Source organism: Tenrec ecaudatus, chromosome 10 (assembly GCF_050624435.1).
Source record: "Tenrec ecaudatus isolate mTenEca1 chromosome 10, mTenEca1.hap1, whole genome shotgun sequence".
In the NCBI taxonomy this organism is placed as follows: Eukaryota; Metazoa; Chordata; class Mammalia; order Afrosoricida; family Tenrecidae; genus Tenrec; species Tenrec ecaudatus.
Window position 1 is genome coordinate 75,286,214 of NC_134539.1, and position 18,161 is coordinate 75,304,374.

The 18,161-nt window shown below is 48.1% G+C and overlaps 1 protein-coding gene across 1 annotated transcript in view; it reads left to right on the forward strand.

Annotated features, from left to right (window-relative positions):
* The window catches only part of MED27 (mediator complex subunit 27), a 254,521-nt gene that overhangs the window by 222,514 nt on the left and 13,846 nt on the right, over positions 1-18,161 (forward strand). Inside the window, exon 6 of the mRNA XM_075560588.1 lies at positions 8,952-8,993. Coding sequence (XP_075416703.1) covers positions 8,952-8,993 — 42 coding nt within the window. The remainder of the gene's footprint in view (positions 1-8,951; positions 8,994-18,161) is intronic.

Here is an 18,161-nt window from a genome sequence, read left to right on the forward strand (position 1 = left end):
AACTGAATTCTAGACTAAAATCTCAACTCTTTAGCAAGGAATGTGGCCCCCGCCTTCCTTTCTGGCTTCTTCCCACTTTCCTTGTGGCTCCCCTTCAAGACATGCCAAAATGCGTCACACATTCGCGCATCCCAGGCCATTTCCCTGCAGTAGCTTCTCTTCCCAGTCCACCAGACAACGCCCGCCCCCCCCTAAATATCACCACCTTCTCATCCCACCCTGTTTTCCCAGTGCTCCCACCGCTCCCGTGTGCTTAGAAACATGGGCTCTATGTTTGAGACGCATAGTAACTTGGGTCTGAAACACATAGTAACTTGGGTCTGAGACTCATAGTAACTTGGGTGATGTAGAAGGAAAAGAAAAACAAAAATCTGCATCGATTTGCAGCATGAATTGGCATTTTTATTAATCCTCAGAATTTTGAAGTATCCTTTATGAGTACTAAAATTATTATCTCATGAGTCTTCAATTACATGTATGTCTTGCAATTAATAAAAATACTAGCAATACTGATAGTTACTAGCCAGGTAAGAATTGTGTACTGAGCAAACTTTGTCTGCACACTGCTATCAAGTCAATTCTGACTCATAGTGACCCTATAGGAGAGAATAGAACTGCCCTATTGGACTTCTGAGGCTGTAAATCTTTTTTTTTCTTTAATCATTTTATTGGGGGCTCATACAACTCTTATCATAATCCATACATACATCCATTGTGTCAAGTACATTTGTTCATTTGTTGCCATCACCATTCTCAAGACATTTTCTTTCTACTTGAACCCTTGGTATCAACTCCTCATTTTTCCCCTCCCTCCCCCACCTTTCCTCCCTCATGAACCCTTGATAATTTATAAATTATTATTTTTTCATGTCTTACACTGACTGATGCCTCCCTTCACCCACTTTCCATTGTCCATCCCCCAAGAAGGGGGTTATATATTGGTCATTGGTTCCCCCATTCTCCCCCACCTTCCTGGTATCGCTACTCTCATTATTGGTCCTGAAGGGTTTATCTGTCCTGGATTCCCAATGTTTCCAGCTGTTATCTGTACCAGTGTACATCCTCTGGTCTAGTCGGATTTGTAAGGTAGAATTGGGGATCATGGTAGTGGAGAGAGGAGGAAACATTTAAGAACTAGAGGAAAGTTGTATGTTTCATCGGTGCTATACTACAACCTGACTGACTCATCTTCTACCTATGACCCTTCAGTAAAGGGATGTCCAGTTGCTTACAGATGAGCTTTGGGTCTCCACTCCACACTCCCCCTCATTCACAATGATATGATTTGTTATTGTGATGGTGCCTAATACCTGATCCCTTCGATACCTCATGATCACACAGGCTGGTGTGCTTCTTCCATGTGGGCTTTGTTGCTTCTCAGCTAGATGGTCACTTGTTTATCTTCAAGCCTTTAAGACCCCACATGCTCTATCTTTTTTTTTTTTTAATGATCATGCTTTTTTTTTATTCTTTACTTTTTTGTTTTGTTTTGTTTTTTTTAATTTTAACAATTTATTAGGGGCTCATACAATTCTTATCACAGTTCATACATATACATACATCAATTGTATAAAGCACATCTGTACGGTCTTTGCCCTAATCATTTTTTTCTCCTCTTTTCTTTTTTTACATTTTATTAGGGACCCATACAACTCTTATCACCATCCATACATATACATACATCAATTGTATAAAGCACATCCATACATTCCCTGCCCCAATCATTCTCAGAGCATTTGCTCTCCACTTAAGCCCCTTGCATCAGGTCCTCTTTTTTTTTCCCCTCCCTCCCCTTTCCCCCCTCCCTCATGTGCCCTTGGTAATTTATACCTCGTTATTTTGTCATATCTTGCCCTATCCGGAGTCTCCCTTCCCCCCTTCTCTGCTGTCCCTCTCCCAGGGAAGAGGTCACATGTGGATCCTTGTAATCAGTTCCCCCTTTCCAGCCCACTCACCCTCCACTCTCCCAGCATCGTCCCTCACACCCTTGGTCTGAAGGTATCATCCACCCTGGATTCCCTGTACCTCCAGCCCTCATATGTACCAGTGTACAGCCTCTGTCCTATCCAGGCCTGCAAGGTAGAATTCGGATCATGGTAGCTGGGGGGGGGGAAGCATCCAGGATCTGGGGGAAAGCTGTGTTCTTCATCGGTACTACCTCGCACCCTAATTAACCCATCTCCTCTCCTGAACGCCTCTATGAGGGGATCTCCATTGGCCGACACTTGGGCCTTGGGTCTCCACTCTGCACTTCCCCCTTCATTTAATATGGTATATATATACATATACATATACACATATATACACACACTTATATCGTTGTTGTTTTTTTTTCCATGATGCCTTATACCTGGTCCCTTGGCACCTCGTGATCGCACTGCATGCTCTATCTTTTGATAGCCGGGCACCATCAGCTTTCTTCATTTGCTTCTGCACCCACTGTCTTCAGCGTGAGGCTGTGAATCTGTACTGGAGCTTGATTACGTCGCATTTCCCCCTGGCTTGGCTGGTGGGTTTGGACCACTGGCCTTTCAGTTACCAGAGCAAAGTTGAACCCATCATGCCACTGGGGAACCTAACTTTACCCACAAAAAACAAATGCACTGCCATCTAATCACTTCCTATTCATAGTGACTCTGGAGGACAAAGCACAACTGCGCCTTTGAATTTCTGAGGCTGTAAAATTTTACAGAGCAGCCAGCCTCGTTTTCACCCTTGGAGAAGCCGATCGATTCAAACTGCCAGGGCTCTGGAGTTTTGCTTACAGCGGTTATTAAATCCTCCCAACAATACCATGATAAAAAGTAGCGTTATCATATTTATTTCACATATAAGGAAACTGAGGCCCGGAATGGTAAAATTAGTTGCCTATTGACACACAGAGCCAAATCTCCTCATCTTAAATTTACCAGGACTGCATCCGTAGGGCACAGCTCAGCACCTGGGGAACAGTATAGAAGCCCAGTCATGTGTGAGAACAGGTAATAAATAAGACTGCAACACATAAATGCCATGTAAAATTGTTTTAGCTGGAGTGGGAAAGAAGAGAACCAAAAATCAAAGATGGACGTGGAAAGAAGTGCAAGGAATGAAGTCAGAAGTAAATCGGAGAATAAAGAATGCACCTACAGGTGATCAGAGATTAGCACGGATTCTAGAAATCAGGAATGTGTGTAAACATTCTCTCTAATTCCTCTCACAAAGGTGATGATACAGGAAGGCTTTTGTAGACCCTAAAACCGAAAATAGCAAGGCAGCGAGGAGTGTGTTATTTTAAAGGTACATCAGCCAAGCTTTCAGATGACTGCCCTACCCAGAGTCTAATCCTAGCCAATTTGATTAGCCCTTGTTTTTTATTTTGTTTTCTAGAGCACTTTACAAAAGATAGAAATAAAACTGTTCAGATACTCCCGGTGTCCTGTTTCAAGGACTCCTGCTGAAACTTGCATTGTTCATCTCTATACACATGCACACATTAGTGTAATCGTGTGATGAAGTATCTAGCGCATTCCTCTCCACCCCCCCCCCCCAAAAAAAAAACAAAGGCCCTGGTTGGGAGGATCCCTTGGGTGGAGCCTGAGATAGGGTCTGAGAGAACAGACTGTTGCTCGCAGCTTTGCTGTTGGAAAGATGCAGCCCTGCGTTTGCCGAATCGGTGCCTAAGTGGTTGCCTGGGGGGGTTCTGCTGCGGTCTGAAGACAGCTGAGGATTCGAGCGGGTGTAGCTTGGAGAGCCCTTTGGGGCTTATAGTGGTCTGTCTTTCTGCTTATGCCATCGTCCACACCCTCCAAACTAAGGAGGTCATTATCCTTGTTGCTACCAGGGCAGCTCAGCACCACCCTTCGATTCCAGCCATTTCACAGCTCCCTCGCCCTCCTGTCCTGTCCTGACTGTCCTATCTCTGCACCTCTGATGCAGATCGTCAGTTCTGAGCACCTTTAGACTAATTCAGCTCATAAAAACTAGAAATGCGTTTAAGACTTGCCAACTCGCTGTTTATTGCAGTCGGGAATAGCCAAGAGCCATGACTCAGCATGCGAAGGTGGCAGGACTTGGGATGAATACCTGGCTATTGTCCTGATCTTATCCCGGTCAGACTTAACTGGAAACAAGAGCGTGGCTCCGTGGATCGTGTCTTATTAGGGGATTTGGGTTATGTTAATGCTATCGCTTCATTAATTACCCCGTATCAATAAAGAAAAGCCGCTTTGGCCTCCTGGTTTGAGAGAGGGAAAGAAATGGTAGTTATCAAAGGAAACCTTCAAAGACGGAGAGAGCTGTCTCCAGGGTGATTTCTGATCCCCGCATTCTTCCCACTTCAAAGTTGGATGTGTGTGTGTGTGTGTGTTTGGGTCGAGGGGGCCGAGGGAAGCGGAATCTGATTTCTCTAATAAGTGTTGGCATCAGCCCTGTTTGATATTAGATGCGGGGAACATTTTGATTTGTTATAGCCTTTGAAATTGTTCAGACGACCTTCAGAAAAATGGCCTCTTGTTCCTCGTAGGGAGGAAGGGTAAAAGCTGGGGAAGGGAATCCTCGTTTATTCAGATGCAGACGATGTCCTGAAAGTGTGCTTTCAGCAGTTTTTTCGTAACAAATGTGTGTCCTGATTGAAAGTGAAAAGTTGGGGAATAATAGACCTGTAACACTGCTTTCTTTGTAAAAGGTTGTTCACTTTTTCACTCTGGGGGGGAGGTGGGACAGACCTAAGAAGGTGACCAAAAGTAAGCCTGTGGTTTTGAACGCTTATCACCATCTGAGAAAATCCATTTCTATGGCCGGTTTGTAACCTTGTACTCACTTCGACTGGCCGATCACCTGTTGGCTGTGCAAGATGAAACTTCTAAATAAAGTCTTTAGGAGTTGAAATCCCTGTGAGTTGTAAGTGCCTGTTTGGGATAATTTATAATTCATTACACTGTTTGAGTAAAGAACTGGTAGCTTCCTGATAAGCTGCCAAAATGTTCACTTGCTGCTAAATGAATCTTAGCCGCAACGACCGCCACACCAGCCAGCCTCCAGCCAGCCTCCACGCAGATGTATGTGGTCAAACTCCGCAGTGGCACCTGCACAGCTCGGCAAGTGACAGGCTCAGGGGCTCAGAATAGGCAGTCCATTGAGTTCTGGCTGAACGACAGTCTTGCCCCAAGGTTAGGAACTACACCTGTGGAGACAGACATGGTTTTGAATTCTCTACCATATATTCATTATGTGGCCTTGGGCAAATTGCTTCGCCTCTCCGAGCCTCAGGTTCCTCGTCTGTTGTGGTCTGGGGAAGTTTTTCAAAAATGAACCGATGCTGGTAAAAGGCAGGGGCAGATGTGGTGGAGATGGTCGCCATCGCAGTGAGACTTACCTTGCCCGCTGATGGAGTAGGCTGCACATGGGTGGCTCCCGGGGAGAAAGATGACGAGGTGGTCTGCTTCCATCGAGGTACAGTTTTGCAAGGTTACGATGCGTCCCGATCAACTCAGTGGCAATCACGTGACGTCGGTTTGTTCCGACGTCTCCTTGTGTGGAGCCCATGTGACCTGTCACTATTTTCACTTCTCAGTCATCCGAAAGTCTTCTGAAGGTTCAGTGTCCTCCTGCTGAGAGCAGATGTGCCTGTGTCGAAGCTGTTGGTCACCTGTGGGTTTATTCTCCAGTTTCTTAAGAATAGACCCTGCCCGTGCCTGAGACACAGATTCCAATTCTGAGTCCAAGAGGCTGCACCTGAGACTGCTGATTCAGCCACCATTATCATAGGTCGACTTGTACATTTAAAAATCTAAGCTTGCCAGCTATCAGGGGGAGGGGGGATACTTCGCTGTCTTTTTCCTGCCACTGTAGTGGAGAATAATTTCTCATTCATTAGGCTAAAGAGCTGCCGCTTCCAGGACACCTATCTTTTAGCCAGCGGAAAATTAGTCGCATGCCCACCTTTGCAGCAGATAAGCGGAAACTAATCAATATTCACTTGAATCCATCCTTGCTCCCTGAAATGCATTTCTGCAATCTTCCTGGCCCTGGGAAGAGGCAGGGCATTGACTCCAGAAAAGTTGTTTAAATGGCTTTCTCTGGCATAAATCTAGCAGAAAATCAAGTACAAACCACCTGCTGTGCTCTCACGGCACAAGGGGAAGCCCATTGTTGTCGGATCCCTCTTTTACCCATGTAGACCAGGTAAATAGAGCATATTGTCTAAGGGTTTTTTCTGTTCCAGATGGTAGGAACTGTTCCCTAGGGTACTGAATAATACGTTTAAACTGCCTTTTAAAAAGAGCACCATCCTCACTTTGAATAGACATGGTTTGTTTTGAAAATCCACAATTAGGCTACAGAGTCCAGCTCTTAATTAAATCTATGCATATATTTCTCTCTCTCATAATGAAAACATTTTCCAGACAGTGACAGGTTTAGCGGGTGGTTGTTCCTCCTTTGAATAAAAATTCTACCTTTAGTGTATATGCCAATCCTTCCTCGGCGGTTTCCTCGGGTCTGTTGGTACCATGGTCAGCTTGTGCATGGTGGTGACCAGCAGAGGGTAAGCAGAGGAACTTGAAGAAACTGCTGTAGCTCAGACATCGATGTTCCTCTTAAAATGTAGAACTGAGATCTGTGGCATCCCACTTGTCTCTGGGCAGTGATTCGGTAGGACTAACAGTTGAAAACAAACAAGTGCTTCTCATTCCCCCTGTGTTCATGGATAAGCTCTATTCTTAAGCCCTGGGCCAGACGGCAGCACTAAGAAAGTCATGTGAGCCTGGCTTAGCCTTCCAGATGGGACCACCTGTCCAAGAGTAGTGTTCTTCATCCCCAGTGCTTCTGCTGAGCTTCTCTTGGGAATCACCTACAGGTAGCATGTCACTTTCTTCCTTTAGGAATTGTTAACCTGTCAAATTACAATCGCAACACCTAGAGGTTTTCTAAAATTCCTCTTCCCCTCTATCGACCAGCGGCCAAAAGTCAGCAGCAGCTTTCTGCAGAGCAGTTTGACCCGTGAGTGTCGCCAGGCTTTTGTGGAGAGTCACGAAAGAAATGGCACAGGCAGTGGGGATAAGGATGAGATGGGTGTGCGGTTATTTTCCAGGTTGACTGGATGAATGGATGCTCACCGCTGTCCAGCAGGAGTCCTGCAGAGGTCTGGAGTGGCCACCTTTGGGGCATCCGCTACTGTTCTAAACGTTTTCAAACTCAGCAATATTTACACGACTAATTTTGAACTGGAAGGAGCCAGGGAGGACAGAATTCAGCTTGTTCACAATCCACCTTTAATTTCCAAGGAGTTTTTCAGAAAACCACATTTTGGTGTTTCCTCAGAATAGATATAAGACTTTGGAGTGTCCCGTGTCAAATATAACATTTTAGGTCCTGTTTTCTTAGTGCAGTCTTCCTGTCTGATTGCTTCCCAGGCTCTCTGGTACTCTAAAATCAATAACATAGCATAGGCTTAAACAGCCACGTCTCAAGTTTCAACCTTGACCACTGAGCAACCTCAAAGGCAGGTTCCAAGAGGCCCATTGACCAGGTCTTTCAATTTGCTTGAGTCTTGAACTCGTATATTAAAGTTGACTTGCGAGCGCCCATGGGACCCCTGATAGCTTCCTCTTGTAATCTGCACTACCTGGCACTGTCGCCCAGCCCTGCGCTGTCACCCAAATTCTTAAACCAGTGGCAAGCCCTTGATTTGGGTGCTCAGACAGTCCTGTGAAACCAGGGTGGCTCTGGTTAAATTGAGCCGCTAGCGCACCTGTGCTCCACGAGTGTGTCTGAAGGAGGGCAGGATTGGGGGCTGCTAGAGCGCTATTCACTTTGCTACAGGCCTCGGGCTTCCTCATTGGTACAGCAGGCACCCTGGAGCAGACGTTCCTGACCTTGCTAGGCATCACCATTAACCTACTGAAAAATAACCAAAAGCAAACCAAGAAAGCTAAATAAAGACAAGAATCAATTTCTGAGGCTACTCCGATACTGCTCACGTATTCCAGGAAAAAAGACCAAGGAATGTGTATATTTAAGACTAGTAACTCCCCCAGGGACTCCTGGGACTTAGTAAGCAGACTTGCGCACCCCCAGGCGATTCATCTGTGAGAGGCCTCTTGGTGGGTTGTTTAACAGCGCTGAGCCACTCTCTCGTCCTCAAGAAAGGAACATTGCCACAGCAGTCTGTTCCAGGGATTAACAGAGAGTGAGAGCCCTGGTGTGGTGCCTGGCATGAAGCAGGTGCCCGGCCCCCAGGGGCTGCTGGCTTTCCTGCGCTCAGCAAGGACCTGCTGCTGACTTCCATGTGTTAGGCCCCGTTCCTGGGCCTAGGTAGGCAGTGGAGTAAGACAAGCTGCCTGCCCTCACTGTGGGCAAGACAAATAGTAAACAAAGATGTAAGGTAGTATCAGGTGACCTATATTGCTTTGAAATTTTAGAATTTTCCAAAAGGTTAAGAGAATTAAGACATCTGGTATTGGAAATAATATTGTAGCTAGGGTAGCTTAAAAGATGCCTCTCTGATCAAGTGGCCTTTGAACTGAAGTCTGTGAAGGCCTGTGGGAAAGGCATACCCAGCAAATGCATAGCAGGTGCAAAGACCCTGGGGCAGAGCTGACCTTGCAAAATAGCCAGAGTGGGCAAGGAGTGAGGGGTGGGACCGAGGCTGGGAAAGTGAGCCTAGAGCCCCCCTCACAGGGACCTTGGAGGGTACAAGCACCCAAATTTGACTTCTCTCTTTATCCTGCTTTCCTTCTGCAATTTTTAAAGTTACTTTTCAAGGTGAGTAGAGGATGTTCAAGCAGGGGATTTTCGGTTCTTTCCACCCCTGAGATTCTTGAAGTCTATACCAGAATATATCTATGGTTTCTGATTTTTTACTTTGTTTGTTTGTTTAGGCCTAGTCTATATCGTAGTAATTATAAATTCATTTCTTAAATCAAAATACTAAAATTGATGTTGGTCCTCTTCTTCTCTTTTCCTTCCAGCTTGATATATGGTCAAAGTCCAACTATCAAGTGTTCCAAAAGGTAAGCCCTACTTTTGCCCCTTCAAAAGCGTTCAAGGAAACACTGGCCTCAAGCAGAGGCGTGTTAAAAAGTGCAGACAGCCAGACAAACGATTGCTTACTATCTGGTTCCATTGTTGTGCCCTTCTGGAAAAGGCAGACCCTTAGGGACAGAAATAAACTCAGTAGTGGCCGGAAGCTCCATTATAGGGGGAAGGGAGACTAAGGGGACATTGGGGTGGTGAGAAGATTTGGTGCCTTAACTGTGGTAGAAAATCTATGACAAATTTGGTCAAAATTCACAGATGTATACCCATAAAGGGCGAATTACACTGCATGTAGTGATACCTCAATAAACCTGACTTTTTAAAAAATCAGGAACAGTTGAGTCGCTCCAAGCACAGCCCACCCGGGTTTTAAACTTCTTTTCTCAGACCTCTAGTGCTCTCCACAGGAGCCTTGGGGGTGGGCTAAGGGAGGCAGGTCGCTCTGCCCTCAGGCCACCCTAACCTGCACACAACACCCCACCTTCACCAGAATCGTCTAGTGATTGATGTTTTGTTCAGACATTGGACATCCTCAGAAATGGTCTTTCAAAAAACAAAACATGACAAGAGAGACTCCCTCTCCCACAACTCCCAATGGTGGAAAGGCCTTTTTTGCCGGACCAGCTCAGTGCCTGCCGGTGGGAGGTTCCCACCCGCTCTTGTCCAGTAGAACAGATGACAGGGAGCGGTTTGCAGTAGTGCCCATTCCTTCATGAAGCTCCACAACTGTTTATCAAACCCCTTCGCCACGTGACGTAGTAGTTATGAGTTGGGCCGTGATCAGCAAAGCCGCCAGTTCAAAACCACCAGCCACTCTGCAGGGGAAAGATAGGGCTTTCTACTCCCACGAACAAGTACCCTCTCAGGAACTCCCAGGAACTCCCTGTGTGGTCAGCATCAACTCAATGACAGCGAGCTAGAGTTGGCCACGTGACAGGCACCATGCTAGCAGTGCCAGGGGAAACTAACTAATCAGGAGGGAGCTGTTTGAAGGAAAATGGCATAAAAAGATAATCGAATTTTCTACACACTTTTTGAACCTCATCCAGAATCCAAGTTGTGATGAAAGGGGACAAATCCTTCCAATTAGGGAAATTAAGAGGAGAACTTTATGAGGTTAAAATGTATACTGAGGCTGAAGAATAAGAAGGAGCAAGTCTTGTAAGAAGCCACAGAAAGATGTCTAGGCCATTGATACAACAGTCAGTGTACCAAAGGGTTGGGTACACTGGGCATACAGTGTGCAGTGGGTGTGCCCTCAGGTCTGATGGAAGCAGATGTGCCCAAAGCAAGTGGTGGGCAAGATGGGATGAAGAGATGGGAGGCAGGCCTCACAGCAGGTGGGTTCCACTAAGTTCTAGTCCAGAACTTAGATTTTATTCTTCATTCAGTGAGAAGTCTGGAAATGGGGTGAAGCAAAGACTAGGCATGATTGAGAAAGTGTAGCCAAGTGTATTCCCGAATTGAGTGACAGTCATGTTCCAGTTGTGCCAGACAACTTCGCCTAGGATGATGCCTTCTGGATTGTTTGTTTTGCTTTCAGTTGTTATTGTTTTGGTGTAAAAAAATTCACAGAACATAAGATGAACAGTTCATTGGTATTCAGTACCTTCACAATGTTGTGTAATCACATTGCAATATATTTCATCATCCTGAAAGGAAACACCATATCCAGTGAGTTTTTGTATCAAAAAGGGCTTCTGGGTGGCCCACTAATGGTACTTAATTTACATCAACTCCCGTTCTTCTCTGAACCTCTTTACAGTACTTGGGTAAACAAAAGACAAGCCTGGTGTGTTAAATTGGGTTGATAGAGAAACAAATTCAGGGACACTCGTGTGTAAGAAAGAGCTTTATATCAAAGAGCAATTGTATATTAAGAAGCCCAGTCCAGATCGAGTCCATAACTCTGATATTAGCCCATATGTCTGATACTGGTCCATAAATTCCTCTTGAGACTCACACAGCACATGCAGTGATGCCACTGACCAGTGGGTGAAAATTCTTGGACCCATGCCAGTGGAACCATCTCAGTGCTGGTGTGGGCCTCCATGTGGCTCCTCCAGCTCTCAGAGTGTGGCTTTCAACTGGAAGGTGAAGCAAAGAGAGTGTGTGTGGCCCTCCTCCCAGGAGAAAAGGGAGGAAGTTCCCAGAATCCTCATGAGAAGGCCACTCTCACAAGGAGGCATCATCAGGCTCTGACCTGATCGACAGGCTAGACTCCACTCTTACACTTATTTATCAATTGACATAAAATTATGTAACTACCATACCTGGGGTTAGCACAGCGTCTGAGGCTAAAAACCACACATTCCTTAAGGAGCCTGTATATTCTGGGGTCACTGTGAGACAGAAAGGACACCTGGGTGGCATAGTGGTTACCAGTTGAGCTGCTAACTGCTAGGTCAGCCGTTCTAAGCCACCAGGCACTCCTTGGGAGGAAGATGGGGCTTGCTACTCCCATGAAGAGTTACCGTCTTGGCACCTCACAGGGGCAGCTCTTCCCTGTCCTCGAGGGTCGCTCTGAGTGGGCATCCATCCCGTGGCAGTGAGTGAGTGAGAAAGACTGTGACAGTGTGTTGGTGTGGGTTTTATCGCACAGAGTCACTATGACTCACGATTGGATGCCCATAGCTTTGAGTTTCCTGGGGGTTTTATGTAAGCATTAAGGTGTCCTGGTGGTTCATGATTAAGCACTCAATTGCTGACTGCAAGTTGCTGGCTGCCCACCAGCTGTAGCATGGGAGAAAGATGTGGGTAGTGTGCTTCAAGATTCCAGCCACAGAGGCCTGAAGACCAGTTACACTCTTCCAGTAGGGTTGCTGTGTGTTGTGGTCCACTTGACAACGATGAGTTTGGGACCCTGGTAGCCTGCTTGGTTCAGCACTGCACTGCTAACTGAAAGGTCCGTTCAAGCCCCTGTAGGAGCGCCGCCCGAGAAAAGCCTGGCCATCTGCTCCCACAGTGGTGATAGTGCAGGGACCCCCGGGGCAGCTTCCCCGACCATACAGAATCCCTGCAAGCTGCAGTCCGCTCTGCTGCACCCATTTATGGACTTCGGACCCCTGGACTGGGCGCTAAATGCACAGACTGGTGCGACCCACTTGAAGTCTGGAGTTTAGTTAACAGTGGGTAACCAGGGTTGGTGCCTTCATGGTGACAAATGTACCGGGGGGTGTATAGTGTTAACAGTGGAGGAGCGGATATGTCGGGGGGGGGGACCTATTGGAAGGAACTCTTAAAATCTGAAATAGTTCCAAAATAAAAGAGAAATTAAAAGAAACTCTTTCTTTGACTGAATATTCCCAGACCCAACCAAATTACCTTGGCAGAAACAGCCTCTCTGCCTGCACCTGGAACAAACAAGAAAGAAGCTTGTAGTCAGGTGTAGGTTTTAGTGCATCTGAACGACATTGATAATCTTAGCCTTCTTATCTAACTGGCTGTGCCTGAGGTATGTGCTTGTTCCACGTGTATCACACCTTGGCCTTAAATGCTATCTTTTTCAATGCTGGTTGCTCTTACCATTTGTCTTCGCCAAGCAGCTTCCCGACAACATTCTAAGGAGAGGGCGCACTGCTCATTATCTGTGTCTTGTTTTGCTTGATTGGTGAGGATTATTAAGACAGTGGTCTTGTTTTGAACAGGTTCTTACCTTAGTGTCTTGGTGATGACTACAGCGAGTGCCTTCCCCACCGGGCAGCGATGGCTTCTTGAGGGCAGAGAGCAGGGCAGGCCGAGACCCAGTGGCCGACCCATGGCCCCATTTCCATTTAGATCCCCTCCAGTGGGGAGGGCTTGCACGTGCTTGCCTTGGCGTGTATATATATCTTGAAGAGTTCTGGGTAGTACTAAGTATTTCTGAATGCAAGTAGGAAGTTGTACAATGTGTGAAACACAGAATTGGTGCAGCTGAGATTTGAAAAGACAATGCTATATTTTTATTTTCCCTCCCTTAAAAATAACCTGCCAGGCGTGCTTTGTATTTGTGTAAAAGTACAAACTCACACGGCAGCGGGGTTTAAAATCTGATATTCGACTAGATGCAGGAACACCTGCAGCTCCTTGTAGTTATGAAACAGTGACTCAGAGAACATAAATTGACAAACTGAAGGATTCTATCTCAACTGGTGTTTGTACACAGCTCTTTTGAGATTTCTTTTTCATCCCTCCCTTCAGTTTTTTAACTAAATGGACTGGACCTCTAATACTGCCCCTGCACTAGCTGAAAGAACAACCGTTTGTGGGCAGGTGAGAGGGCCTTTCTGATTTGGGTGAAAGGCAGACACATCACGTCCTTTCTGGTTTTTTCCAGGGCAGGTTAAGATTAGTGGATTAGAGAGCCCTCTCTCTTCTGGACCAAACTATTTTCTTTTTGCCTTCAAACTAGGGAATGTACTAGAAAACAATGTAACACCGGATTAAGCTTAACCCTTTAGCAACAAAACTTGCAGCTGCTCACAGTCGTGTGGAAAGGGTTGGGGATTTCCATGTCATTGTGCTTGTGGAAGACATAGGAGAAGAAGAGGAAAACTGGGCCAGATGGTAGAGTGACGGTCATGAGCTTCATTCAGTTCACTGTATGAATCACAGGCAGCACTGAATCAGAGGGCGACATGCCTGTCCTCACAGCTAAGCACATGCCTTGTCAGTTACAGGTTCTGGAGGCCTGGTTCAATTGATGATGATGTTTAGCATTTCAAACTGAAAGTATCAAAAGAGAAGATTGAGGTGGCACCATTTCCCAACCCTGCTTTTTAGTATCAGCCATTTCTCTTTTAAGAAAACAGAAGAATTCTATTTCCTTCCTGTCCCCCCACTTACATTTTGGGTGGCCTCGTTGATATTGCTTGTAGCTGTTCCCAGAAAGACCCTGTTGTAGTAAAGTACTGTGACACCTGTTCCCTTCCACCTGTGTATCCCACCCAGGGAGCCGGTAAGACCAGTTATCTCCAGCTCAGCCTAAAGCACTGGCATAAAACGCATGGGGGATCACAGGGCCAGCTCCTTTGTATCAATATATGGGGCATTCCTCGGGTAGAAAAAAAGCACGCAGGTGTCCAAATGATGGTGGTCGGTTCCTCAGAGCTGGGAGTACCTGGCTACCAGCGTCCACTCGTGGTGTCCCTGGAGGGACTCTCTCCCCGCATTGCCCTGGTGTGAACTCCCAGCACCCTCTTTCTCTGGGGCTCACTGCGTGGCAGCCATGCCTGTGTCTGGTCTGTGTGTTCCTGCCCTTAAGTGGCCACTGTGGGTGCCCGCAAAAAGGCAGGAAGCCCTCTGGGGTCTTGCCCCTCCGTGTGGCAAAGGAAAGGGAGTAGGGGGAATGCGGAAGGGCTGCCGTGCAAAACCAAACCAAGCTCTGCCACGCGCTTTATTTCTGGAGAATAATGCCAGGTGTTAGGAAAAATGGAAGCCCATGCCCGTCAAACTCTCCTCGGGCCCATGTGTGCGTCCTGGGGTTAAAGACAGAACCCCCAAGGGCCTGTAGCAAATCCTGTCACCTGAAGCTAAATTTGGCCTGCCTTTTGTCTGCAGATGTGGGTTCTGTCAGCAAGCCCTTTCTCTCGTCCTCATTAGACCCCTTACCCTGCGTGGGGAAGTGGCCAGGAACTTGGGGCAGCGTGCTGTGGGTCCTTGGCTGCTAGCATATTCCCATCATTTACTGTGGTCCCCGGAGGCTCCTTGCACTCCATCCTAGGGCGAGGAAGCTTTTTGTAGCCAGCAAGTCTCCAGCAGAGTCGATTCAGAGAATGGAACTTAGAAATAAGGGGGAACCATCTGAAAGGGCAGAATCACAAAGAGCCAGGAAAGGTTTCAAGCGTGTTCATATTTTTCTGACATTTAAACTCTGCGGGGGCAGTCACTGTTTTGATCTTTAACCCCCCTCATTTCAACACAGTGTGCATTTTCATCCAGTAACTTAGGAAGAGTGTGCACAAATCCAGCTACTTATTGCATTAAATCTTGGCGGGGAGGCTGAAGAAGGGGGACGAGGGGTGGAGGGGTACAGCCCCAGGTAGGCAGGCAGAGCATTAAGAGACATTAGCAGGGGGGCCACAGGTCGGCCCATGCTTCGCAGCTTCGTTTCCCAGAGGTAAAGCGCAGAAGTGCGAGCCCACGGATATCCCGCTCTTCGGCCACAGCCTGGCACTGTTCTCCCGGCAGCAAGGGGAGAGCCGGCCTTTCAGTCCTGCACCATAGGGACCTAGCTGGGCAGGGTGCCACCACTTCTTGTCTAGTCATTCACGCATAAAAAACCGGGCTCCGGCTGGGAACAGACTTGATCAAAGGTGGGTTCGCTGAGGGACCAGGTGCTTTCCAGTCAAACAGATTGACTCAACCCTAGAAGACTCACCCGCTCTGAAAATTGGAGACAGGATATATATACTGGGTGGGTGGACACCTGGAGGATCTAAGAGAAATGGAGTCCCTACCCAGATAGTATGTGGCAAACTAGGAAGCCTGGGTGACCAAGTGATTTGGGATCAGCTGGGAACGTAAAGGTGGGCGATTGGACGCCACCGGCTGGCTCTGCTGGCGTGTTTCTGAAAGATTTCTGCCAAGAACACCCTAAGGAGCAGGCCTGACTGTAGGACCCGGGGTCAGTGTGAGTGGAGGCTGCTAACAGACGCGGCCTGGCCGGCATGCCCCGTGCCTGGGAGGGGAGCGCACCCGGACACAGGCACTGTCAGGCTCTTGTTGGGGAGGAGGCTGTGCTGCGTGTGACGAGCACAGGGAGCTGCCATAGCAGTCACATCACCGAGTACATTCGGGGCAGGTTCTCTAAGCCCGTGCTCGACGCTAACCACAGCGATTTCCTAGCAGCTTCCTGTACATCTCCGCCTCCCTGGTCAGTGGCCCCTCCTTCGGTGAGGCCCTCAGCCGAGGCTTCCGCACCTAGAAACGGCTCCACCACTGTGGAGCAGGACTCCAAAAGGTCACCGTCCCGGCTCGGAAGGAGGGCTGTCTGCGCCTTCCAGAGCTCGTCACTCTGACCATCCCATTGATCTCAGGTGGATTGCACTTTTCCCCAGAGAACATAGGTGTCGGTGACCGGGCATGGTGCGTTTGTGTTCTGTTTTGGCTTCTTGCTCCTGCCTCTCCAGTATGTCTTGGCGATCTCAAACATATAAAGCCTAGAGAAACATTTTCACCAGGACAAGGGCAAGTGGGCAGCTTACTGTATGAAAATATACTCCTTGAGGACCAGATGCCAGGGACTTAGGTGGAGAGCGGGCAATGAATGTACAGATGTGCTTTACACAATTGATGTACATATGGATTGTGATAAGAGTTGTATGAGCCCCTAATAAAATGGGGGGGGTGTGTGTGTGGTCCTGTCCCAATACCCTGAACAAATGATAGTATGGCTTGAATGCACCCGTGGCCCAAATATTGGGCTGTTGGCGAGCATCAGGCAAGGAGAGGCAGTGGACCATTCCAGGGTCATCTGGAAGGGCAACCCTTTCCTAAGCTGACATCTGGGCCGTATTGACCAGAGTGGATATGCAGACGGAAAAGAGCAGTAGACATTGTTACATCAGCCCAGGGGCCCTGGGGGCCGAGGGACTATGACACTCGCCCAGCAGCGGAAGCTCTTCTCGGCGCCTTCCCGCCTACTGGCCATCGTGCATATTCACAAGCACTGAGACATGACAGAGGTTTGAGCACCGACTCCCCTTGTGTGGTAAGAAGCCCTGGTGCTGCTGTGTGCCAGACGGTGGGCTGTGGTTCCAACCCACCAGCTGCTCCCCAGGAGAAAGATGAGACTGCTCTGGTCAAAGTGGGCCGTCTCCGAACCCTACATGGTGTCGCTGTGGGTGAGACGAGGCTCGGTGAATGGGTTTTTGTTCTTGTTTTGTTTTTTCCTTCTGTGATACCCCAGTACCTCTACTCGTCAAGGCTCCCTGAAACTAATATAGGGTGTGCTGATGGGGAGAGCCTTATTGAAGTGCATTCATATATGCCTGGTTTTACAGTTAGAGTAGAACTAAGAGAGCTGGCCCATCCTTCTGTGGCATCAAGCTGTGGTCAGCCAGAATAACCAACAAGCAGTCCCTTCTAAGGCATGCCCCATAGAAACAGTGATGGCAAGTTGTCGTTTCACACACTCTGGACATGTTATCATGGGCCAGTCCCTGGAGAAGGACGTCATGCTTGGTAAAGTGGAGGATTCATGACAATAGAGGGCCCTCGAGGAACTAGATGCACAACGCAGTGACAGCAACAATAGGCAGAAACAGCAACGGTGAGGATGGCACCGGGGACTGGGCCGTGCTGCGTTGTGTTGTACATCGCTCGGGCTATTATGAGTCAGAACCACTCCCAACACCTATCAACAAGGAACTGCCTCAGAAGTGGTTTTCTGCCCTCAGACGCGTCCCGGGGTGATGGTTTTATTTCTACGGTCTACCTCGTCCTGTTCTCTTGTACTTGGGCGTGCTGTGAGTCAGCACTGACTCGGTGGCACCGAGGGACAATGGCTCCTTCCTCCTGGGTGACAGGGCCAGGTAAACTCCATGTCAGAATCCAGCAACTGTTTCCAGGAAAACTGTCTGCTTGGCCACTGCCCAGCCTCAAGCTTCTGCGAGTGCATGTGCAGGGGCCAGTGCTCCCGGAACCCGGCCCATCCACTGCTGTGAACTCTGGCTGATTCCTTCCCCTCCGGAGGCCCAGCTGGCCTCAGTTCCCTGGTGGCCACACTGTGTTACTGGGAGAGGCAGTGTAGCTTAGTGGTCGGAGCCATTCTGCTGTGTACTCAGGTCCCCCGCTGAACTCTCGGTGTGACCGTGAGCACGTTTCCTCATCTGTAACTGTCCCTCCCTCCCCGAGTTCACGGGGATGACGTGTGTTGGCTCTTGCGGTTATTTTGTTCTTTCACTTCCCAGAGCTGCTGTCGCCTCACTCTTTGGATGGCCTCGGATCCCCACATGTGGTCTGTCAAGAACCGTTTCAGTGCGCGCCATTCCCCTCTTCTTGATCAAAACCGCCTCCGTCCTGCCGGCGGAAGGAGTCCTCTCAGATTTTGCTCAGTCTGTCGTCCTCTCTGCACTCGGAACATCGTTCCCCCTGCTCCATGGCTGCCATGTGCTCAGCTTCACACAGAAAGCTCTCTGGCTCAGACTTGCCATCCTCATTCT